This window comes from Alosa alosa, chromosome 15 (assembly GCF_017589495.1).
Source record: "Alosa alosa isolate M-15738 ecotype Scorff River chromosome 15, AALO_Geno_1.1, whole genome shotgun sequence".
Classification (NCBI taxonomy): Eukaryota; Metazoa; Chordata; class Actinopteri; order Clupeiformes; family Clupeidae; genus Alosa; species Alosa alosa.
In genome coordinates, this window is record NC_063203.1 from 15,166,806 (window position 1) to 15,193,283 (window position 26,478).

General features: G+C 42.1%; 1 protein-coding gene across 3 annotated transcripts; it reads right to left on the minus strand.

The window, feature by feature from the left end:
- Positions 1–3,234: 3,234 nt before the first annotated feature.
- On the minus strand, positions 3,235–26,478 carry LOC125308903 (short transient receptor potential channel 4-like). Of its 3 annotated transcripts, none has more exons than XM_048265547.1 (12): positions 25,936–26,478; positions 23,445–23,845; positions 19,221–19,739; positions 10,395–10,734; positions 9,493–9,632; positions 9,032–9,130; positions 7,828–8,144; positions 7,078–7,273; positions 6,581–6,772; positions 6,225–6,266; positions 6,024–6,113; positions 3,235–5,014 (listed from the first exon to the last, which is right to left on the minus strand). In XM_048265547.1, the coding sequence occupies exons 2-12, from the start codon at positions 23,820–23,822 to the stop codon at positions 4,301–4,303; spliced, it is 3,027 nt and encodes a 1,008-aa protein (XP_048121504.1). In that variant the 5' UTR covers positions 23,823–23,845; positions 25,936–26,478; the 3' UTR covers positions 3,235–4,300. The 3 variants fall into 3 exon arrangements, with proteins under 3 accessions (XP_048121504.1, XP_048121505.1, XP_048121506.1); XM_048265548.1 differs by lacking the exon at positions 25,936–26,478 and adding an exon at positions 24,918–24,969; XM_048265549.1 differs by lacking the exon at positions 9,032–9,130.

Genomic DNA, 26,478 nt, shown 5'->3' on the forward strand with positions numbered 1-26,478 from the left:
TCATCTGGGATCCTCCTTTCATCTCATAATTACAGTAACATACACATACACACACACACACACACACACACACACACACACACACAAACACATAAATACACACAGACAGACAGATTGTGTACAAAAACAAACACACACACACACATACACACACACACACACACACACACACACAGACATATTGTGTACTCAAACAAACACACACACACCCGTGATCAGGACCACTGATGTGTTTAGTACTCCCTCCCTCTAGTGGTGAAATAGAGGGAACACTGCAGCAGAGAGAGGACGAGATGTAGGTTGAGAGAGAGGACCTGGCAATCAGGAGTCAGGGGAATAATAGAGGGTGAGAAAAATAGTCATCCCGAAAATTCTTATCACTCTGGTCTCTCAAAAAGGTTAGCTATCTTATTTTGAACTGGGATTTGTGATATATGAGGTACAGCACCAAGGATACACCCATGAAATCATCACCCATGAATCATCATCATAATATCTATCTTAGCATAACCTTTACACAATTGATGTCATAACAGCAGCATAGCTGTCATCAAAGTATGGTTATAAGAAATTGCAATATGCGCTGCATCAAAAATGTGTGAGAAAAGTGATATTTAACATGAAATTGCATTGTTTTTTTTTTTTTGTTACGGACTCATTTCACAGAATCGGAAGATTACAAAAAAGTGTAGCATGAAACAATTGTCTGAAGCATTCACACCCAATCTTTCCAGCTACTTATGTTTCTCACAGATTATCCCGCTGAATATGCTACAGTAAGTGTACTTGAGAAGCCACAATATTTCATTGGCATGGCTAAGCCTTAAAAAAAAGCTAATCGTAAGGTATCTTAATAAAGTGGAAATGTATCCCACATTTAATCTAAGACACGCTGTCTGCATCAGTGGTAATTCCTCTCATGTGTTTCCAATATTGAAACTGGGCCTGTGCCATAGCAGATCTGGCACAAGCAGCCAGAGCTTATGAGAAGGAAGGACTGGATAGAGAGCATGTGATTTAACTGTACCGCACGCAGAGGCTGAGCAGGGGCCTCAGTGTCTGAAAAGGTGAAACCTCGTCTTTGGGCTTACAGGACATGATGGCCCATAATAGGTCAAAATATATTATGTGTAGATCTATTGGTGTTATAGATATATCACACCAGCGTTAAGTATCTTCAGATATATTCTGTGTGTTCATGATTGTTTTGCTATTGATTTAGTCGCTATAATGCCAGAGCAAAGTATTTTTTTATTATTATTTGTTTGCAAAATTGTGTATACAGTATGGTTATGATTCCGAGGTGGCTAGAAGAGAAAGCATCGACGTGTGAGTTTGTTTGATTACAATGTCTATGGATAATTTTCCTTGTGGGTAAACAAACTAGGCTGACTGTCACAGGCCTACAACGTAGCACAGCAGGGAACTAAGTGTTCCATACGCACATCTGCAGGGCTTTGACTTCTTCATTTCTCCCTCACTCAACCGCTCTGTCTTTGTTTTCTTTCCATCCACTGCTGTGTTGTATGTTTTATGGCCATTGGACAGGAGTTTTGGATTCTGACTGCCGTGATTGAGTACCATGGTGTGTTTTTGGGAAGGAGAAGGTTTGGTTGTAAATACCATTGCAGTATGGACTTGTAATGTGGACAAGATGTCCATTCCCACTGCAGCAGATCACCAACAAAAGTAACAAAAGTAAAAGTAGAAAAAGCGTTTAAACATCTCTTATGTGGCCAGACTGGTCTCACTCTTGCTGATGATGAAGATGAGGCACAGCAGTACTTTTCTTCAGTTCTACAGCTATAACGACAGCAGTTAGTTTGACAGCAGCAGCTAAACTGGTGAGAAAATTACAGCATGTCTTCACAGCTAGCATGCTTATCATATGCAGAGAGAACATCACATCTCAGGCATCTCAGTGGATTCAACTCACAGTGTCGGAGGGAGGGAGAGAAACATTTCCACACATCAGCATGCTCTAGTTTAGCTTTCATCACATCAACAGAAATAACCTTGTAGCTTATCTCACAGTGAGATTCACATCTCTAGTTCCTCACAGAATGTCTCATCTGGGAAAAAACATATTGTATGGAAATGAAACTTCACCGGAGTGAGTATCACTGTATTACAGTCATTTTCTGCTTCCCTATGACATTGGGGGCAGCCGTGGCCCACTGGTTAGCACTCTGGACTTGTAACCGGAGGGTTGCCGGTTCGAGCCCTGACCAGTGGGCCGCGGCTGAAGTGCCCTTGAGCAAGGCACCTAACCCTTCACTGCTCCCCGAGCGCCGCCGTTGAAGCAGGCAGCTCACTGCGCCGGGATTAGTGTGTGCTTCACCTCACTGTGTGTTCACTGTGTGCTGTTTGTGTTTCACTAATTCACCAATTGGGTTAAATGCAGAGACCAAATTTCCCTCACGGGATCAAAAAAGTATATATACTTATACATCCCTATGGAGTGTTTACCATTAACTGAAGTATGATAAGGACTGTATCAAACGGACCTTTCCTCTTCATGGACTAGTGGAGCCATGTAGATTCCGTTCACACTTATTTGATAGCAGCATGGAGTCTTCACAGTGCGCTGTGCGAGAGGCCGCTAAAATTAAGACTGCAGCAATTAAGACTGAATTTTTTCCAACTTTGTGTTGCCATGGAAACAAAGCCCGCAAATGACAGGTTTTCAGCCAGGCCATGCAGGTTGCTTCCGTTGCAGCACTTTTAAGGAAGGGGAGAGTAGGTATGCACATTTAAAAGTGAGTGCAGTGTGCAGTGCAAGTACAGTGTGCCCTTGCAGGTATGTTTCAAGGAACATATATGCGACACTTGCATCTGTCATAACTCATGTGTGGGGCGATGAAAGCGGAACCGTCATCTAGTATTCTGCTGCTGACTTAAGACTCTTGCCTGTAGACTTGGTAATTAAACCTGGTTCTTATTGGCACATTTGCCATTTTTATCCAACACCAGTTATAGGGGTGTCGATAGCAACATTACACTACACCACAATATGACGTTAGAGTCCAATACTGTTTGGGCTCCCATCTGAGATTTTAGTTGGTTAATGGTTCAGGGAGTTTTCAGGGGGTACTCTAAGACCATGTCTATTGTTAATTGCTCTATATGGATGAATACAATTTGATTCAACTGAATGGAGAATATTTAGTTAAATGTATGTATCACAACTTTTGCGATGACATGCATGACCATGAATACTGTTAACACATGAACTTAAAATCAATATGTGTTTTATTTATAGACATGCATATGGTTGTATCTATTATTGATTCATTGACTTGATGAGTTGACCAATTTGCATCCACTTTAACTTACATTATAACATGTTTAGAACAACTGAAACGGCTTATAGAATTCAGCATTTTAACAGTATTTTGAAACACTGTCTGAAATCAAAGCTATATAGTTATACATAGCTATACGCAGACATATCTGGTTAATTTTCTTACTAATAAGCACACTACATTTCCAATTACAGAGGAGTATTATGAAGAAATTCTATGAAGAGCTTGAATTGACATTAATACCTGCAAAGAGGTTAATGAGAGAACAATCTGTAGTTTTCTTACAGTAGCTACTGGAGCCAGTTGTTTAAATCTAATCCTTTTGCATAGACATTATCAGGAAATCATAGAAGTCCTATCATTCGATCATTGGAAATTCATGGCCTGACATTAAGGAAGAAATTACGCAAATAAACTTTAACAGGGTTACATGTGGGGAAGGTCATATTCCATGGCTGCCATGTCACAAAGAAGCTCCAAGAGAGTCCTAATTGAATTTGCCTCTGAGATCAAACTCTTTCTGCACCCATTTTGATTGAGTCTAATGGGGATCCTTATTTCAGGCATGCTGTTGTGCAAAAGGGCGGAGCCCAGCGGGGGCAGCAAAGTACAGGGTTTGTGGAAAGTTCACAGTAGCTATTGCTCTGAATGGTTGACACCTTGAAGAGTGCATTCTCTGATATTCTGACCACGTTCATTCGTTTTTGCATTGCTTCCTCAGACCATTGTTCCTGTGACATTACATTTCTTACGACGACTGGCATTTGGGCATCCTGGCCATCTTATCTTCATACTCACAAATGCAAGTTTACACCATTCCCTGAGACAATAAAAGCACAACCTTCCAGGTTTGCCTCCTCAAAAGGTTGTGCCATTTCCAGTGGTGTATCCCATTTCCACCTGTGCCCTTCAAATCACTTTCAATTTGTTCTTCCCCTCCAGCCAAGTTCCATTTAATCCACAGGGGGAGTTTTCTGATCCTTCCTGCAGCTTCCTCAAGAGCGGGTCAGTTTCTCTTTCTCCATCATAGCTCCTTTCATCCCATCATCATCCTCCTCTGCTTCCTGTGCCTCCTCCTCTCTGCTCATCCGTTTGTTCTTCTCTCTCTCCTCCTGGCTAGGCTGTCTCTCTTCTTCTCCCTCTGCGTCATCCTCCTCTTCCTCCTCCACCTCCTTCTGTTCTTCCCCACATTTTTCATCTGTCTTCTCCCTGTCCAACTCGTCTGCCTCTTCAGACAGCGAGTAAATGCTACTTTGGCTAGGGCACTGGGTACGCTTCTTGCTTTGACTCTTCTGGAACAGTCCAAAGTTGGAGATGTCCTTGGGGAAGTCTTTTCTGGACGTGCGCTCTCGGGAGGAAGACGAGGAAGTTGGCCCACAGGCTGCCGAGCACAGGGCCTCGGAAGACGAGCACGCCTCATTCCGCAGGGGATTAGCCGTGCCGTTAGCCAGGTTGCTAATGGGTTCTCCTGCATCCATGCCATGGTGGTGGTGGTGCTGCAGAATAGTGGTGACTTCGTACAGGTTGAGCTTGGCTGTCGGGGAACTGGGACCCAGCGTGGCAGGGGGCAAGGCGTAGGGAAGCAGGTGGTCAGGATGGCTGTAGCTGCAGGCGGCCTCTCGGGGGCTCAGGGCTGGCATGCAGCTCCGATTGCCCTTCATCATGCCCAGCACCTCATAGCGAAAGCTAGAGATGTCCTGCTTCAGCTCCTAAGAAGAACACAGTGAGTTGATCGGTAGAGGCTCCTTCCCTGAAGAAAGCTACACGCCTAATAGTTTAGTTAAAGGCTGAAGGTTTGCATAGTAATGTTTAAAGGCGGTCAAAGAAAATTCAGGTGTTTCCCGTATTTTAATGGAAGATTATTATCTGCTGACAGGCCATAACCAAAATAGGCAGAAGTGTTCTTCACCAGAAGGTTCTTTGTAGTAGCTTCAATTGTTCATCTATGGAGACAAGACGGTTCTACACTGCATCACTTATACTAAATGTATTTTAAATACATTTTGTTAATGTCTGTGCAAGATAATGTATTAAGTAAGGAATAATGAATGACACAGTGCTCAAGTAGCAGAAGTTAATGCACATTCGAGGTGATATGCAGGTCAAAGATAAGGCCAGCATGTGAAGCTTGAAGTGCAGGAACTTTTGCTACCTGAAAAATGTTAAATTCATTATCCCGCTTATACCACTGTTGCCACATTTGTGTTATGTTAATTTGCTGATATAATGTCCAATTTTTGTATATAAAATTGACTGTAGAACTACTTCTTTCTGCCGCACAGAAACCTTTCTCAACCTACAGGGCAAACTGTCGTTACTAGTTATGAATGGAGAGTTGTTATGACCAAAGCCAAGTCATTAATTCCATATCTCTCATTACCAAGCTAGCATATCCCATGATTCTTCTGAGCCATAGTCACTTGCTAAAAGATATTTCAGACATAATGTTGCTATTCTCTGTACTTCCGCCAGATCGCTAATTTATAACTGTCACAACAGGACAATTCATTTCAACTCAACAAATTTGCCAACTTTGTGTCAAATGTAATACAATCCAAAACATTAACTACTTCATAGCTGCGTAAATATATAGTTTAGTTTATGAACATTCTAAAACACACACTTTAACGAAGCAGGTAAAAGCAGTGGTATAACTAGTCTTACTTTTTATATTAACATATTCTTAAATGAGTCACGTTAGACAGAAGGTGAGCTCACCTTAAAGTTTTCCTCCGTGAGGCCTTCTTCTGTCTTTGCGTCTCTGATCATGGCTGCCACATACCGCTTCACCAAGCTTCTTAAGACTTCCTGCGATGAGTACAGAGGTCATTGTGTTCACGTTACCATTTATGGTTTGTCAAGGCACATTCTTTTCCTTGCCAACTAAGTACTTAGAGGAAAAGATCTTGACATCATTACCTGATACTGGTGCTTTATTCGAACATTTTCTGCAGCTTTCCGCTGAAGAGAAATGCAACAAACTTAGAAGTTAAGTTCAGTAAATGTAATAAGACAGGCATGACTCTGCATTCTGTTCTCCTTTTAAAGACTGAGAAAACAAAAAGCCCTGACAAATACTAAACATTGCTGTGGTATTCTGACTACAAAAGAATTTCATTAATTAGGATTCAGTTTAAGAAATAATGTGACCATGTCAAAGCAGTTCCCCATAATACATGTGGTGATTGTATTAACTGATTAGTTTTTGTTGTTACCTAACTGGTCCATGCAACCATGAAATCAAGGAGAAAATGGTTTGTTGTTCATAGCCTCACCCCCAAGGATCCAAATGTCTCTGTCAGTTTATCCCTCTTCTTGAAGATGTTCCGCCTGATCCACTGGATGAAGTGCCAGGCAGATTTGGGGCTGGGGATGATGTTGAAGGGGGGAGGCAACGTGCCCCCCTCTTCAAAATAGCTCATCCACAGCTTGGTTCGAGCAAATTTCCACTCAATGTCGGCATGATCCTACAGCAAAAGGCACGGCAGGCTTAAGAATCAGACATAACCACATCCTGCAAGAACTTCCATTTTGACGCTGACAGGGATCTAGATTTATTGTTAATTTAAGCCTGTGATATTCATCCACCTCACCCTCAATGCAGAAATACAATTACATTGATTATAATGAATTCTAATGAAATCTCTTGCTAGCCTTGAACAAAGTAAAATGACATCCATAGCCTCTAAATGATTCAGATGAAGTGCATATGTGCATACACATACAGTAATACACATTATACAGGGTATAATGATCAAGTGGTTTAACTCACGGCAATGTGCTGGTAGGAGTTGTTCATCATCGCAATGAGCATGTTGAGTAACACCACCAACGAGATGATATTGTATGTGCCAAACATGGTGGCCCCCACGAACTCCGTGAACACATGGTCTGGTTGGACGTTGGTGACATACAAGCTGATCAAACCAAATATGGACCAGAACAGAGACTGGAGAGTCTCGAAGAGCCTAGGAGAGATGACCAATAAACCGTCAAGATCAATCCCCCCTCATCTGCTTGTTTGGAGGTCCTCAAGTTCAAGATGTTGCCCACATGCAGCCATTGACAGCTTCACTGTATATCATATGATCTTTCTCTGAACAGCTTACATCAATATGTTAACACTACTGCAGTGGTTGTTGCTATTCGCTGTGAATTCTTGTGTGTACATGTGTACCAGCTGTCAGACAGTGAGGACTAAGATGAATTTCCACGTGAGTGGACAAAAAAGATTATTCACTGCGCTTCATATTTCTTCCTCTATCATCCCCGCAACCTTGTATTAAATAATTTCTTGTGATGCATGGATGCCCGTATGTTTTATATATTTATAAAAACAAGGCTTGAGTATGGGTTCCTTTCTTATTCTGTGTCAGCTGTTCTTATTTTCCACTTTACTCAACACATCCAAACACGTAACATGTTTTGCAATGTCTGCTGACAGAACACATCTCCAAAAATCTGGAAAACATAAAATCACTCCCAGTCCCCATGTGACCCGCAGATGAGCCTGCAGACTCACGTGGAGAAGGCGTTGTTTTGCCGCTCGCAGCGGATGCCCTTGCAGCCCTCATAGCCGTCCTTGAACTCGTAGTAGAAGTAGAGCTGATTGAGGCCATTGGCGAAGGCCAGCAGGACGAGGCAGTAGATGAAGAGGAACTTGAGGATGTCCAGCAGCATGCGGCCGAGCGAGATCTGCAGCGGGCCTAGGTGCGAGTTGGCCGTGAAGAGCGAGATGAGACGCAGCGAGCTGAAGATGTTGGCGATGGCGAACAGGGCCTCGGCCACCAGGGTGGGGTGCCACATCTCCCATTTGCCTCGCTCCTTAATGCCACTGTACTGTGGGAGGGATTGCAGGGTAAAGAGAGGAAGGAAGGAAGGATGGAGAGACGGCATCAACAAAAGTTGACCTTTTGAGCCCTAGGCTGTTTTCAGGGTAATTTTACTACCTTTATCTTGGTCATTGTAAGGGCCAGCTTTACAGCTTTTTTATCTTGATTTTTGTCAAGACTGTCTGGGCTACCCATACTTGGAAAAGTATGATGTGAAGACACTTGCATATGTCTTTATATCAAGGAGAAATAATTTGCATCTTATGAATGTTTTCATGTGTTTGCATTCCTGTCACCAGGACGCAGGCCAGTAGAAATATCTATTCATGTTTGTGTAGATGGGATTGTCTGGAATCAGGCAATATAAGAATCATGATGGTGGGATACTCTATGGTTTAGCAATTTACAAACATATATGTACTGACATGACATTTAATTCATTATGAATTGTTTTATTCACTAGTCTTGTCACTGAACCATTGGATGAAGACTGTGCCTTATACTCCTCTGCCTCTGTGACCTGTAAGCTGTGCTTGCATATGTGCAGATCACATGTAGTCAAAATCAAAGTTGATCTGTGCATGCCATGACCAACTTTTGATTCTTTGACATGGAAAGGAAGTTCAATATTTAGAATGAGTGCTTGGGAATTTCTTATTGTACAGAGGAATGCTTTATTCAACTTATTTGGTAAGGTCTGTTGTTTAATCTGATATGGTTTGCCATGTGTCGAGTGAAGAGTTTGTGAGATATTCTACCAAGAGTAATGGGTGTACAGAGCTGTGTGCAGAATGTACATATGATTCAATTTCATGTAAATTCAACGTTAATTTTCTCACAAACCGCTTATCACAGCACAGTAATATTATTGGAAAGCCTAGGTTCTGCTCTTACACATGATATGTGTGTGCTATCTTTATGACCATTACTCCGCGAGCAATTCAACAGAGAAGGAGGGGTGTGAATTTGGACGCAATTGGCATCCATCGGCCACTAAGGGTTAAAGAAAGAAAGATAGAAAGACAGACAAGTATTAACAAGTATTAACAAGGACTATATGACGAGACAATTTTGCAACAAATTATATATAAAATAACAAAATAAATTTTATACAGTATTGCTTATTTGATTCCCCTCAAAAGTGCACTTGAACCTTGATAATTAGCTGATGAACTGCTGATAACCCATGGAGGCGACATACTTCATGATTTCTTTCAGATGCTTAAATATAAAACAGCCTTTTCATCTTCAGAAAATATTCATTTGAAGTTTTTCACTTGCAAATTCCTTGCACTGCACACCAGTAGGTGTGTATGTTCCAGCACACTGCAATGAACTCGTAACATCCTCCTTACCCTCACATAGGCCACAATCTTCAGAGATATGGTTGCCAAGTAGAGGGAGTTCATAACAAAGTCCATGAGGTTCCACCAGTCGTGAATGTAGTCATGAAAGCCCCCATCCCACATCTGCTTTATCTCTGTCCATATGAAACCTCCAGGAAGACAAGACAGAGTGATGAGAAACATACCATCAGCCATGTACTTCTATGCGTGATCAAAGGCTAGATGTTTAGTGACTGGTGGCATTGGGATGTTAGGAGAAGGAAGGAGGGAGTAGAGGGCACAGTAATGAACCACATGCACAGAGGACTCTTAAGCCAGATCATTTATTTCGGCTGGAGCCAGGTGTGTTGTAGCCGCCTCTATTGTTAAAGTAATTAGTGTCTGCACGGACATGGATGCGCGTGTCAAAATTTTTATTATTGGGCAAACAAGATATTCAGTGTCGGAGTGAACATGTAAGGAGCAGAATATAAAATAATTACAACAGCTGACGCTCCACCGGAAATAAATGAGCTGGTTTAAGACCTTTCCGTGTATATGGTCCATTCTCATTGAGAAGCTTAATTTAAAAAGAATTATGTATTTACCGGTACTTGACTACATACAAGTGACAGGAAGCCGTTGGTGGTAATGGACTTTACCACCCTGTATGCATATCTAACATGTCAACATAATAAACCAAAAAACCTGTCTGGTCAAGGTAGAACACTAAAACACTCACTTTCACTTCATGAAAGATGACAATTTCTCCTAAGAAACACTTTTCTGAGAGAGTGATTTGGACTAAACAATTAATAAACAATTCCTCTTCTCATTCTTAGTGAGGGTGAAGACACACAAAGTTATATAGGACAATCTCCTTAATATAAGTAGTTTACTAAAAGAACATTGTCTCCCATTTAAACACTTACCCACAACCCACGGCAGGATCATCCACTCCACCGTCGTGGGCACCGGGCCCTGTCGGTTGGGGTCAGTGTAGGAGACGATACGCTGGGAGGCAAGGAGCAGGAGGAAGAGGAAGGTGAGGTAGGATGCCGTGTGGCAAATGAACTTGATGAAGGGCTTGCGGATGAAGAGGCCGTAGCGGCTCTTGGGCGCCACCAGGTAGCAGATGGAGAAGAGCGGGAAGAGCAGGCCGATGAATATGCTGGTCAGGAACTTGCCCGCCCAGTGGCGCCGCCGCCAGCCGGGGAACTCGTCGTACCAGCGCGAGGCCAACAGCTGCTGGCAGTTAGGCTGGGCCACAAACTAAGGAGGGAGAGAGATTAGAGTGAGAGATGATATATTGCAATGCACTGCTTTATTGTTCTTTATTCTTTGGCAAGATGCTTATTTCTTAGGCAATCATGCTGGTAAAGCTTTTAACTATGAACTTTCGATTAAATTTAATAATAATTTAATAAGGGAGAGAGAGAGAGAGAGAGAGAGGGTGGAGTAGCAGATGAACAGAGTGAATGGAAGTGGAAGAGGAATGAGAAAGAGGAAATGGGAAATAGAGGGGGAATGGACATTTAATAGAAATTCAGTCAATGGTCTGGTGAGGAAAATGAGGAGAGCAATCAGGGCTGGGAAGATACAGGGAAAGGAGAACTAGAGTAGGAAAGGTTAGACAAAATGAGTTTATATATGAGTTGTGTATATAAATATGTATATATATATATATATAAATGCAGACAAAAAACACCCACCCCCCCTTTAAAATAGTGACCAATAAAACAGTCCAGCCCAGGAGCACTCTCATTACGAGTCATGTGGAAGGGGACAAACAGAGGCTGATTGTATGCCTTTTACGCCACGGGCCTCAAGTGCTTATTTAAGGCCAAGCATCTGATTGTTTGATTACAGGCATTCAGTGAAACAGACTCAGAGTCACATCGGCCAGGGCAGGGAAAAGCAGGCAAGCCAGCCAGTCAATAGGCAGAGCAGTCCGACTTAAGCTGTTAGTTATGGGCATCAGCCGCCCACACTGGCCCCCCAGTTGTGTCTCATCTGCTGTGGACTTCTGAGCACAAATGTGGGGACAGTGGGGAGATATGGGTGCGCCACACCATTAGTGGCAAATAAGTCAAAGTGACAAAGTGGCGGTTGAGGGAGTAGGGAATCGTATTACTTGCCTTGCACGTGCATGTGCAAGTCTTTGGGGAGCTGGAAATGTCCTCCTGTCGGCCCATCTGTTTCCTGAAATAGCCATTTTGGCAAGAAATTCAACCGATACCTAAAAGGCCACTACTGGGAAAGCTGTGAGTGTTTCTCTGATAAGGGAGGTGCAATGAAGAGAGAAAGGGAAAGAAAAATACCCTTTGCAAGGAAAAGAGAATATGATGCATGCCCCCCCACCCCCCCCCCCCCCCCCTCTTTTTTTTCACTTTGTCTCCCTGTGGGATTCGCCTGACACAGGGAGGAAATCAATCCCCACCCTTTGCAAACCAAATTATGCACAAATGCATCCTCATTTCCGCAGGGGCAACGGTCGGCGGGCAATGATGTCAGTGCCAAGGCAACTTTAAGTGTTCCTCATCAGGCAGAGATAACAGCCATCTCATGTGGATGGCTGTTTTTTCGCCACTAACACTGGGAATTTGGCCAGGAAGTCATGGCACAGACAATTAGCCGATGACTTTCGAGAAGTGTTACTTTAATCTGAGAAATAAAGGTGATTAACGACTTCATGCTGCACCATGAATGGATGGTTGTGGTTTCTGCGAGGGCTGACTTTTCTGTTCAGCTACTTGAGATCATCACAGCTTTACATAATAGTCATCATGTCTCCATTCACAAGACATCTGACTGCAACACACCAATGTCTTAAGGAAAGCTTTAACGTTAAACTACAAGTCTTCTCAAAAACCTTGTAAAACTGTAATTATGTAGCTAAATACATGATATTGCAAGATATTTACACACAGACACTCAAGAAGTCTTTTACATGCTTTCATTAAGTTCTACAAAGACAATAATGGAAAATTGGTCTTTCATGTGACCAAATAAAACAATTTAATACAGAACAGCTATTGATGGAGGTAAGACATTTACACATGTGGGCTCCTTATTTTACACACTGAAAACACCAGCCCACACACTGTAACTGCTTTGAACAGGAGCACTCTCCCCCTCACTATTTACAATCTTCAAGAACCCCCTCATCAAAGGTGTCCAGACTCCATATATGCATCATAAAATCAGCCTTTATGCCGACGACATTCTTCTCTTTCTTCAAGACCCCAGAACATCAGTAAAAGAAACCATCAAACTAATTGACACATTCTCTAAAATTTCTGAATACTCAATCAATTGGAATAAATCTGCAATTCTCCCATAACATCCCAACAGCTGGGATGTGACGGCCAACTCTTCACCTATTCCACTCTGCACTAACTATATCACTTACTTAGGGATAAAAGTCTCCCCCAGGCTGTCACACTTATTTAGCCTAAATTATTCCCCTCTACTCACTTCAATAGATGATGACCTTCAACGCTGGAAGAACCTCCCATTATCCATCATGGGCAGAATCTCAGTAATCAAAATGACAATACTGCCCAAAATAAACGATTTACTCTCTATAATTCCCACCCAGCCCACCCCACTCTGGTTTAAGTCTCTCGATTCATTAATCACTAAATTCTACTGGAAAGATAAGACCCCAAGGAACAAACTCACCACTCTCCAAAAACCAAAAGCACTGGGAGGACTAGAGGCCCCACACTTCCAGCACTATGCCCTGGCCAATCAGCTCCACTTCATTTACAAATGGCTACACCCCACCCCCTCAGACCTACCTGCCAGACACCTGGTTAGACCTAGAACAAACAATCTGTAAAGAAATTAAAATCTCAGATCTCCCTTTCTGCAGCCAGTCAATCAAAAAACATCTATCCTTCAAAGCCCCAACAATTTCATCTACTCTGACAGCCTGGTGGAGATTCTACCACACAACTGATTTACCTATAGCACCATCAATTCGCACCCCGATTTGGAATAACCCAGATTTCACCATCAATAAAAAACCACTTAACTTTCACACATGGATGGGAAAGGGTATCACTCACCTTCAACACATTCTTCAAGACAATAATCTGGCCTCATTTTCCTGTTTGGTCCAGAAGCACGGCATCGAGAGTAAACACTTCTTACAATACCTGCAAATTAAATCATCTATCCTAGGAAAAATTAACATCCAGACAGCTAACCTTGACATTCCCCCACCAATCTCAGAGCTGCTTAATATTCCCTCTCCCAAAAAAATACTCTCCCAAATTTACAAAATTATATCTCGTTCAGAAAAAACAATTGGCCTGCCATATCACAAATGGGAATCAGACTTATCAATTACTCCCGGTGCCGACTTCTGGTCCAAAATGTGCAAAAACATCTACCTAATGTCAAAGAATAGTAATCTACAACTAATACAATACAAGGTTCTTCACAGATTTCACTTCACTGCACATAAATTGGCTAAAATGGGGTTTGGTTCGGATCTATGCTCTCACTGCACAGAAAATAATCCAGACACATACATCCATGCAGTTTGGCATTGCACTCCAATCAACCACTTCTGGATGAGTGTCACAAAATCTCTCTCTTCCATCTTTGGCTGTCACATCCCAGCATCCCCTTCCTTATGCATACTTGGTGATACATCCACAGTCAATTTAAGCAACTCTTGCAATAAAACACTGCTGGCAGCACTGACTATCACCAAGAAAACAATCCTCATGAACTGTAAATCTAGGAACAATGTTCACATCACTCATTGGAAAAACTTGTTAACAGACTATATATCATTAGAAAACCTATCAACTACAAACGTAATCAATACTCAGGATACAACCTCTCCTTGGTACCCCTTTATCACCTACCTACAGTCCTTTGCCTGAGATCCATCTCCACACCAACACACTTCATCAACAGATACACATATCCTCGAACACTAGGCAGGGGATGGTAGCTGGAACTATTATTGTTATTATTATTATTATTATTATTATTACTATTATTATTATTATTAATAATAATATCAAATAAATAGCATCCCCTTCTTCCCCTTCCCCTTTTATTTACATCTCTGATAACTTTTCTAATTTCACTCTCTCTGCCTCTCTCATCGTTATTATGCCGGGGCCCCATTGGATGGCTTGAGAGACTTGGTCCTGGCGGGTCGCTGTGTGGGTTTGGCATTGGTTGGGTCCTGTGAGTTATCTATTGGCCCTGGGCCCCCGTTGTGCACACTCCTCATACGCTCATGCACATGCCTTGTTCTGGAAGCACACAGCACGCTTACTCTATTTTAATTGCACTACATATTAGGTGACATTCATAAAACATAAACAAAACCACAAAACAGGCTAGGGTAAGGGTGGCGTGCAGGTAGATACCTCATCAGGTGTCTATCTGCATGCCTCACTTATTTTAATGCACACATTACAGAGGAGGCATACATCTTACACAGGGTAAGTGTGGTGTGCATGGGGAAATCCTGACAGATATTCACCATCCATGCCCACTTCTTTTAATGCTACATTCACATACATATTTAGGTCAAGAGTGGCGTGTTGGATGGAGGTCTGGGGGCGAGGTGTGGTTGGTCGTGGTAGTGGGGGACGTGTGCATATGATGGGGGCCTGGGGGGATGGGTGGCACGCAGGTCCTCCTCTCTGTCAGCTCATCGCCATAACTGCCGGGGCTGGGTGGAACTGTGGCCATTAATGGGTGCCCAGGTTGTCAATCAGTCAGGCAATCAGTTATTCTTATTATTACACTCATCTTTAACAGAATAATTACAACTACTCTCCTCTGAAACCCTCCCTCTCTGTGTTCCAGCTTCTCTCCTCCTGGCCCAACAGCAAGCCAACCTTACACATATGCACACACACACACACACACACACACACACACACACACACACACACACACACACACATCCTCACACACTCACTACCCCTTACCCCCGACCCCCATCCCAACACCACCTCATTCACACTCTCAGAGCTACCATCCGCACCCCACCCAGCCCCCCTTCTTGTCATTCCGGTCATCAATTTCATCCCTGATAATCATATCTGTAATCATCCTGGACGCAAATCATCCTTAGCCTTTCTGTTATTAATGTTATGTGTGTTAATAAGCCATTTCAATGTGATGTCTTGTTAAGTTACAGTATGTGTTTGTGTAATGTACATCTGTTTATCCGATGTAGTATTCTTGTGCATGTCGTTGTAGTGTTTCATTTTCTGTAATGTCAATGGTGTTTGCAATAAAAAAAATTAAAAAAAGCAGCAGCCTCTAATTTCGTAGCAGGTCTGAACAGTTGGAGATGCTTATCTTCTGTGTCGATGATCTCATTAATAGAGAGAGAGAGATGGAATGGGCGATGACAGGCTTTCAACCAGAGCCAGGCGAATCTGATCTCATCTGCACACCTCCAAACCCCTTATCCTCCCCTACGCCATCTTCACTTTAATTGAGGTCATAATCTTCCTGGCTCATCGGTGTTCTAAGAGCTGAGGAAAAGAGGTCTGTTTGCTCTCTAGATGAATGGCGTTTTTTGGATTAGGCTGTGACCTTTGGTGACCGTGAGTAGAAATAATTGGAAGTATTTGATCTTGTTCTCTCTATAATAATAATAATAATAATAATAATAATAATAATAATAAAATAAAATAAAAAAAGTGTGTGACTGATCACTAAGCTGGGCACTGTATGTGTGTATGTGTGTGTGTGTGTGTGTGTGTGTGTTGTATGGATCTACATGCATGTGTGGGCTGAGGAGACTTCTTTTTCATAGCCATTAAGCATGGGACTTCAAATATGAGATGTAGGAAGATGCAAAGATGAGTCACTGCTTTGATATTACAGACGATAACTACTTGTTCAAGATGATGAGGGTGTATATAATTTAAAGAAAATACAATCATAAATAAAGCATCTAGTGTAAACCGAACTGAGGTGCTTCAAATCATTATTGTATATTATACAATTATATCATTATTATAACACCATGTCATCATTACAATTTTCACAAACCCTAATCTTTATAAAAAAATATGTGTTGTGGTGACAGTGCATGAAGTCAGTGGGCTGCCTAAATTAGTATGGACACTCGCCATGTGGCTGTCACTCTCCATATATCAGGGCATCAGTGGAATCATTTCAATATGACACTCGCAATTCCAATTAATTAAAATGAATTGAACATCCAAATATAGGTCTGACCCATCATGAACAGAAAACTGTCACACACCATTAGGATTACGCGAAGTGACGAGTTCAGGCAGATGATGAATGTATAATTCTCTAAATTCACTGATCAAGCAGACAAAAGCAACTGAATGCCTAACCAAACCAGATAATGCCACAAGTGGACATAGATTTAACGTATGGTATCACATAATATTAATCTGTTGGGATGTCTGAACTAAAACATTTACAACACAATATCCTATGTTGATTTTAAATTAGATCACTATAAACTCATGTCTCACACCAAGCCACTGAAATCTCTTGGTTTCAAACACACACAAGGTCTGTATGATATTGTTTACTCTGTGAACCAATTAGTAAAATACACAGTGTGCTCTGCTGAGGCATGTAATGACTTTTTTTGTCAGTGAAGGAAATGATAGCACAGCTCTGCCTGGCTCATCCACACTCGGCTAGCCTTTGAATTAAATCTGTGTTAGTCAACGGTGACACGGCTGGCTGCTCCTGGCGGCTCACCATCTCTGTGGATCTGATCAGAGGACATGTAAGCGATACAGATGTAAAATGAGACACTTGGATAATAATGCATCGCCGAGGAGCTCGGCAAGGAAGAAGGGCTTAATTTACGCCTGTAACGCGATAGAAGCAGATAGACGTGGTGCAGGCGCGGGGGACCAGCTTAAGTCGACCCAGTGGGCGTTAAGGCACTCGAAAGAAACGAGTGTCTAAATATGGCTGACACCACAGGGGAGGCTAGGTGACATCCGTGGCATGACAGCACCCTAAGCAAGAGGTGAAGTTCAGCAAAATGCAGCCATGAATGTCTTTGGTTGAATAACACCGTAAGCTCGATTCTACCTTCCTTCCACTTCATTGTCTAAATACACTTGGATCAGGGTGCAAAAGTGCCATAAAATAGAAGATCTGGACCTAGGGTGACCACCGCCATGACACTGAAAATGAGGACACTTGTGCCCAAAAGTTAGGACAAAGGTCCAAAAGTGAGGACACATATGGAATCAGAGTAACATATGAGAAATATCCAACCGAATAACATTAGAAAATAACCCACGTTTCAAATACGAGAAAATATACATGTAGTTCCCAGCTACCCTATCTGGACCACAGAAATCTAATATTGGCAAAATGTCTTGATAGTAACAGATTGGTACATCTATTCAAACCACAGTATACAACAAAATGAGTACATCCCCGTGCAATATCACTTTATCACTGTACTTTAGGGTCTATTTTGTGAGGCTCTACTTTCAAACGGGAAACAGTTTACCTTTATTGATAACGGCTGTATTTCAGGGCATTACGGGCCCTCTTACGAACCTTTGCTCTATGGTCCTATATTTGGTACCTCAAAAGAACTTCCACTGAATTAAAAAATCTTGTACTTATGAATTGTGCCACATAAATAAACTTGTCTTGCCCAACACCTTGCACTCTTGCGAGCCCATATTATCCCACTCCCACCTTTGTGTTTAACTGCTGGGGCGATGCATTTACTGGTAGGCTGGTTCACACCAAAAACATGCTGGATCCCATCTGAGTCAAACAAATTCATCTGAGTTTCATCTGACAAAAGACTGTGCCAAAACCTTTTTCTGGCCTCCTCAACAGTTTTAATCTTCCAATTCTGTGTTGAATTCACCATGTGTGGCATGAACCTGGCCAGGACCACGGTAAAAGCACAGTAAAGCTGGAAGTGTAATGAATGGGGGCTGCCTGAGTGCAAAAAGCTGTTGGGGTGATGACAGTTATAGATGGCACTGTGAATACGGTATCTGTGAGTATAACAAAATCCAGGCTGACAGGATGAGTCCTGGTTTCCAGAAGCTTGGCAGAAGAGAAATATTCCATCCTGATAATGATCCAAAGCACGTTGCCAACACCACACAAGAATTTCTACAGAAGTCAAATATGTCACGTGACTTGAATCAAATAGAACACTTCTGGGCTATCTTAGAAACATATAGTGACATAGTGTCAGATAGCAGATCAGCTCCAGAAATGTGGGCAACGTTGGTATTTCATGTGCTGAGAAGGATTGAGTCTCTTATCAAAAATAAATATTCAAAGTATTGAAAAATAATAGAATCTCTGTGAAATGTGACAGTTTATCCTACAAGATGAGTAAGATGTAGCCGTTTTGTAACGGGTAACACTTTACTTGACAGTATCGACATAAGAGTGACATGACGACATGAACACATGACACTGCCATGACACATGAAACCTAACCCTAACCCTAATTGTAACCTCTAACCCTAATCCTAATCCCAACCCTAACCCTAACCCTAACCATAACTCTAAACCTAACCCTAACCCTAACTTGTTATGACAAAAACCGAATCTCACGTAATAACAGAAGCGTTATGTCATAAACATTTATGACTTGTTCATAACACGTTCATGACAGTGTTATGTCACTCTTATGCCGACACTGTCAAGTAAAGTGTAACCTTATAACGTTATAACTGGGTTGTTAGGACTGTAAGGTAGTGTAACTATACCACTATACACACCTCTTTCTGACGGTACTTGATGGCCAGCTTGAGACGCGCCAGTTCATTGTGGTTGTCATCCTGTAGCATGTTGATGTCATCGCGGAAGTTGAGGATGAGCTCCAACTCACGGGAGCTACGTGTCTGGTCCAGCAGGTCCTTGGCGAAATTTTTGCACTGGCGCGACAGCTCCTCATACTCTGCCTTGAACTCATTCTCCACCTTGCTGAGCTCCTGCAGCTCCCAGCTGAGCTGGAAGGCGGTGAGGAAAGGGTCCTCGCTGGACAGAGCGACGAGGGAGGGCGACGCCAGGGCCTTGTAGATGTTGAGGCGCGAGCGCGAGTGCCGCAGGCTGTCCACGTCTGAACTGGACACGCACTCCACGCAGTTGCAGCGCACCTCGTGTGGCTGCGGCACAGAGACACCCTTCTGGACGATCATCTTGATGATCTCGTAGTTGTTGGTGTGCGCCGCCAGGATGATGGGGGTTATGTCCGGGGTGAAGTCGGAGAACTGCTTGTCCAGCAGCACCGGAGGGACCTCGGAATTAACACAACAGAGAGGAATGTAAGCCTCCTTACACAAACATCAAAGGCATACATATGAGTGGTAGCTGGGTTGTCAACTTCAAACACATACACTAAGCCCCCCCAAAAAGAACATCGCCATCTTTCTCAAAAGTTGACATGAGCTCATCCATCTGGTGAAGGTCTGGGGGCCTGTAAAAGTTCTGAGACCCTTCAGATGTTTGTGCGTGATCAAACACTGGCCATAACAAAGGGATCGACTCTGTTTACCTTGAATCTAGTCCAGGTGCCTGGTGCATTACAAAGCATGGTGGCAAGGCTTTGGTTATTATCACACTGCACATGGTAACGATCTTCAACAGCACTGATTGCTTTTCAACCGAATAAGTGTTGTGATGCTTTTTACTGCAGCCTTTCATTTCTTGATCCACTTTAGAGTTTGCTATTTACACTATAACTGGTCAAACCTTGGCCATGTCTGCTGTTGCCATGGGTGTACTGTTTTGAGCAAATAATGTAGCTAATAATGTCTTCAATTTGAATAATTAACATACTTGAATGGTTCTCTATGCTTGAAATGTAGGTATGTGACCACGGAGATGAAGCATTTATCAGGTGTGTGTCTTGTGTATTCTTGAGTTCTGGGAATAACCAAATATAGAACTCTTGCTGTAAGAAGTTGGATTGGTATAAACACTGACAAAACTGAGTAAAGTGGTGTAAATATTCAACAATATTGAAGTGACATTGAAGTACCACTGAGGTCCAAAATACAACACTGGAGATAACAGACACATGAGAATTCCAAGTTCTGCTTGGATTTCCTTTTATGATAACACAGTGAACACCACAGCAGACATTCAGTCAGTGTGTTGCAACACAGTTGCTACATGAGCCAGGAAGTTATGATTAAATGCATTATTCAGGAGAGGCAGGCAGTAGAGCACAGGTATAGGAAGCTGTGTGCATATGAGATTATGCAAGGAGGAGAGAGAGACAGGGGAAGAGGAGGACAGCAGGAGACAGAGAGAGTAACACTAGCTTTCTATTCAGTTCTCCTAACTGCATTTTGCAATAAAAAGGTGAAATGAAAAGAACAAGCTGCTGCCTGCTGCTATGCTTGTTATGACAATGGATAGATAGGTTGAATGATGTGCAGATGATATCAAAGACAAATGCTTTTGGGAGAGCTTAAAACTTCCTAAAGCTTGAAGCTTAAAAATAACAGGGTGAAAACTAAAACCATTTAGTGTAAACACACACACACACACACACACACACACACACTACAACGGTCATCCTTCAGGTTTAAATCCGAAAAAATGAAATTAACACGGTCCATTGACAAATGATTTGAGCAGTCACGTAGCGTTCAAAAATCTTTTACTTTTTTAGAGCGGGAGATTAATAAAATGGGCATTAAATAAAGCAGTAAAGCTAATAACCAGATATACACCAATTTTGAGTGGAAATATATTTGTATTAATATATTTTGGTCAGTAAATTTTAATCTGCTACAACAAAATTCCCTGATATTCCATGACTTTGCACAAAAAAATTATAAAATTCCCTGACTTTCCATGTCTGGAATAGACTTTTCAAAATTCCATGATATTCCAGAAATTCCATGACCCGTGGGAACCCTGTTCTTATGGATTGTTGGATAAGCTGTGTTGCTTCCTTTTCCACATAGTTTTCCTTATCTTAAACTACATCCTGAATCTACACCAGCACAGTTCCTTTGGCTTAAGTGAGAGAAAATATCCCTATATATACTCCATTACAAAAACCCTGTAAACTCCTTTTCATATATGTCATTTTCCATATTATACGGAACATTAATTAAAGTAATTAAAGAAGAGCAACGTAATAGGCAGTTTTCTCTGACTTGTTTATTTGAAGTTCCCTATTGGCGGTCTGCCATGCTTAGCCAGAGCACCTCTGCAGTCTCGGGGCAGAACACATTATTGTATAATTCACTCCGATGCACTGAGGTGGCAAACAAAACTACACATGGCAGGATTCCAAAGTACACAGACACAGACTGCAGCTCAACTTAAAGGAGAATTCCAGCGATTTCTCACATAGATCTCTGTTTCTCGAGGTCAACGAGCACTATCGGTACTATGGGGGCATGTTCATTAGCCAGCTCTAGCTGTTGGCTGAAGCAACTCGAGCTAGGTAGAACCGATTTTTTTTTCTCGTACCGACATTACTCGGTGACCTCGAGAAACAAAGATCTATGTGAAAAATCGCCGGAATTCTCCTTTAACTCAGCAGTCAATAACGGTGATTCAGAAGCCATTGTACAGTGTAAGTATACATGCATTCAGAAGCTTGTGATGTAAGTATATGTACACTAACATCACAAGTATATAGATATGTATGTTCACATCCCATTCTGATATTTTGTCCTTTCCTTTTTCTTTATTTCTGTATAAAGAACTAACTATATTTAAACTATATTTAAACTTTCTTCAGTTCTTTTTACATGGCCTTGGCATTATTCACCGACTTCTTCTAACACAAGGTTCCACCAACTCAGCAACCAGCCACAGAAGACACTATCATGAGACTGATTGACAGAATAGACTACTGTACTGTGATTGAAAGTGCCAATACCATGTTAGCTGTCAAACTGTGGCACGACCAGATGACCTGCGAAAAAAATGTGTGCGACATCCTGTGGACCGACTCAGTGTCAGAGACAATCTGTGCAGCGACAGATTTACAGCAGGTGGAAGAAAAGTGGCAGAGACCCCCCCCACCACCACCCCTCCACACACACACACACACACACACACAGGAATACCCCTGTTGTGAAAACCTTTTGTGCATGTTCACCCATGTTTCCGCTGCTGCATTGCAGAGGATTTCAAAGTGAGTGACCTGCCTCAATGCTCTGTTAGATTTGTCTGTGATCTACAGGTGTGTGCGCTCAACTGATCATTTGCATTTCAAACAGGCAGTATAAACAGGATGTAAATACACAGGCCACTTGAGGCCCAGGGAGTGAGAACAGCCCTCACAAACTATCCCTTGTGCAAATACTAATTTACTAATGATCCAGAGTGCGTCTTAGTTGTTCAGAATCACCCCTGCAGTGTCAGAGAATCCATCACAAACCACCTACAGTTTAGACCAAGATTCTCAATGACACATTGTGGTGGTTTAGTAACGGGAAATGACCACAAGCCAGGGTTCCTGTTTACGATAGACTGATAAACAGGGTTCAAATTGAGGAAGTGGTTGTCCAAGGGGACTTATGAGTAATTCCCAGCATTGCCTGTGGCATTTGAAAAAGGGTGGCCTGTATGGTTCACAGAGCACAGACTAAATCTAGAGCAGGTACAGAAATAAATAAAAATTAATTTGAGGTATAGACTTTTTGAGGAGAAAGGATATCTTTGGAGAGCTAGGTTTGAACTGGGGAGAGGCATCAATTTCCTGGTTTCACACACACAGCCCTTCAATCTCAATTCTTTCTTTCACACAGACATATCTCACATGCTTGCTGTTCTTGACTTTTTCCCGTAACTACAGAGACACCCATTTGCTCTGATCTCTGCTCTGAGTGTGTAAAAAATGAAGGAGACACTGTGTAACTTTCTTGTCAACATCAACTCTGCTACCAAAGAAACTCATGGAGGAAAAGCTTCAAATAAACAGAGATGCTCCCCCAGGTATATACCCAGTTCGCCAACATCCAGCACCATACCTGTTTCTCTCCGCTGGGCTTCTTGTGGTTAAGCAGCAGCTCCACAGCCCCCACCACCTCCTTGCGTATGGCGTGAAGCAGGGCATCACCAACGTAGACGTTGTAGCTGAGCAGGAGCTCGATGATCTCGAGGTTCTCATTCTCAATGGCTATGAGGAGAGCGGTGCGTCCCAGTGGATCGATGCAGTTGATGTTGATCTTGAAGTAGATCTCAGCCTCCTCAAGTGCTAGCTTGACGCTGGCATAGTCGCCCTTCTCCACCGCGCTCAGGTACGCCTTCTCCTGGGTCGAAAGCTCTGACTCAGCCCGGACTATCCTCAGTGGGATGCGGTCCCGGTATGAAGAGTTGTCCGTGCGACGGTAGTAGAGCTGAGACATGGTTGCTAGGCCATCTCACACAACTGGGGGTACAGAGAGATAGAGAGAGAGAAAGAGAGAGAGAGAGAGAGAGAGTCTATCTGACTCTGTAGAATCTGTACATTGGTACTAACTAACAGAGACAAACGAGCAGGCTTTAAGACAGGGGTCTCAAACTCAAATGAGCTGGGGGCCAATTCTGCCAACGTCATCTGATTGGAGGGCCGGCTATTTCTGAAAATGCAATGTTCTTTTTTTCAAATACCACACAAAACTGCAAACAGAAAGTGCAAGTGTTTTTATCTAGTTTTAGACACCTGTGCTAGCAACCTTAGCTTATAAATAAAATAAATATTAATACAAATTATAAAACAAATGAAAAGCATAAAAACAGGTATGTGTGTGTTTCACACCAAATAAAAATATTTTCTTCTCATAAATTTTTTAAACCTGGCAAACTATAGGCGTCAGGGTTAAGAAAGCAACACCATTGGATTTTTATATCAAAATTTCAAAAGGCCATGGCTTGAAAGTGGTCAGAGATAAAGTCCTACTGTAAATGTAAAAATCTTTGAGTAAAACAAAAGTTTATGAAGGGGGTAAATTTACCCATCTAATTTGCCACTGGATGGCAAGCCCCTCAAATTATGCACCTTTCAGTAAATACTGGATGAACATATTTGAGCAGGTTTACTTTCCTTTTTTCATATTACCCACATAACAAATTAACAGGAAAACACCTAAGATGTATACCAACACCTAAGATGTATATGGTTTTAAACCACAAGGCCTACAATAAAGTATTCTGGTCAAATCAGTTCCCATCGCGGGTAATTTGAGTACCCAGAAGTTCGCATCATATTGTGGGTGCCTTTGTAGTTTAGAGCCCTATTTCTACTAGCCCTGCTGTCTGTACCACGTCCATTATGGACACTATCATCACGATTACCACTACAACCTCCAAGCTATGTTGGGCAGAGGGTCGAAATAAGCATGGTATGCTTAGTGGACACCGTCGTATACACGCAGACGCACCTCCGTTCAATAGACGATCGATCATAATCTCCAAAAGGATATTCTCCTTCAGATTTAGAATAGGTGAATAGCATAGCCTACCTTCTTCCTACTTCATCACATGTAAACGTTTTTGGTGTAGGCCTATGTCTGCTTAATTACTGCTTCAATTTATGCAACACTATGGCCTGCATCGCTTCCGCGTCATTACAAATGCACGTCTTTGTGTTTCTCGCATGTAATTGGCTACAAGTATTTCCTGAAAACTTTGCGCAGCGATTTTGGGTTTGAATGAAGCTCTGGATATCTAGCACATAGTGGAGCAGAGTAGGCTACACATGAGATTTGTCACCGTACTTGGAACTATCGTCTATTTTAATCAGTATCGTTGTTTGTCGCAATTAAAAAATAGTCTCAAGGGCCGGATTACATTATTATTTTGACATACGTCGCGGGCCGGAATTGGGCCGGACGTGGGCCGGATTTGGCCCGCGGGCCGGGTGTTTGAGACCACTGCTTTAAGATCATGAAGAAGACACTCATCACTGGTAGAGAGTGGAGCCCCCAACTCTTTAATACACCACTAATGGTATTACAATGGAATAAAACATCAACCTGTGAGAGAAACAGCACCACTAAAACCACAGCAAAAAACATTGAGGTGCCTATAGGGAAAAGTTGGAAAGGATTGAAGTGATGCAATTTAAACCAAATTTAACCAAAATATAATTTAAGCATACAATAATGTGGATATAGATGGTTATCATGTTTGACTGAGAGCAGCTATTCCTGATAAATAAGAGGCATAAACCATTCACAATGCTAATAGGTCTTTAAATGGATGAGAGAACAAACAGTGTAAATATGACACATTCATGTAGGCTAATGAGCTACTGAGATACAAATGTAGGCTACAAACTAACTGGATTAGTAGAGTCGGTGAGAAGGCGTACAGGGATTGGCCACTTTTAACAGCAATATCGAAAAATTACCATTTAAACTATAGAGATTAATTTCAGATTAGGTTAGCCTTTATTTGTCTGTTTCAAGGCACATTTGACAGAACATGTTTATGTCCCGGATATTCACCAACGTGCTGCTGCGCATGCATCAAACTTACCTGTTAGTTTCTTCAAGTCTTCTTGGCGAAGCATAAAATAATTCTACAATCCGACAGTCATTCCATATGAGACAAAACAACAGGTAGCGACCGAAGGACAGCTATAAAAGGTAACCAGAATTGGTAAGACTTATTGTCGCTCCTCTAGACACTACCAGCACTCACACAACACAATTTCACCATGTCACGAGCAATGGCATTAAATTGTTTTCGCGCTCTTTCCATTAAGTGTTGTACGAAGTAACCATTTCTTCCCATAGACTATGTTATATTGCTCAATAACTTCCACTGTGGTCAAGAGTAGTTCTCTCCTTTCTAGTATTTCCAAATTTGGTAACCTTGGTTAGAATGTAGCCTATGGCTTGTCCGTCACACTCCCTTTGCTTTCTGGAGATTAGCCTACATATCTAACGATCGCTCTCCCATGGAAACCAACAACACGCACTTAAATGAAGAAATCTAAGTTGCAGACCGATTTCTCCGCATCTATAAAAGGTAGGCTACCTCTCCGCCGACATCGCTGACAGTTGCGCCTGTTGCAGT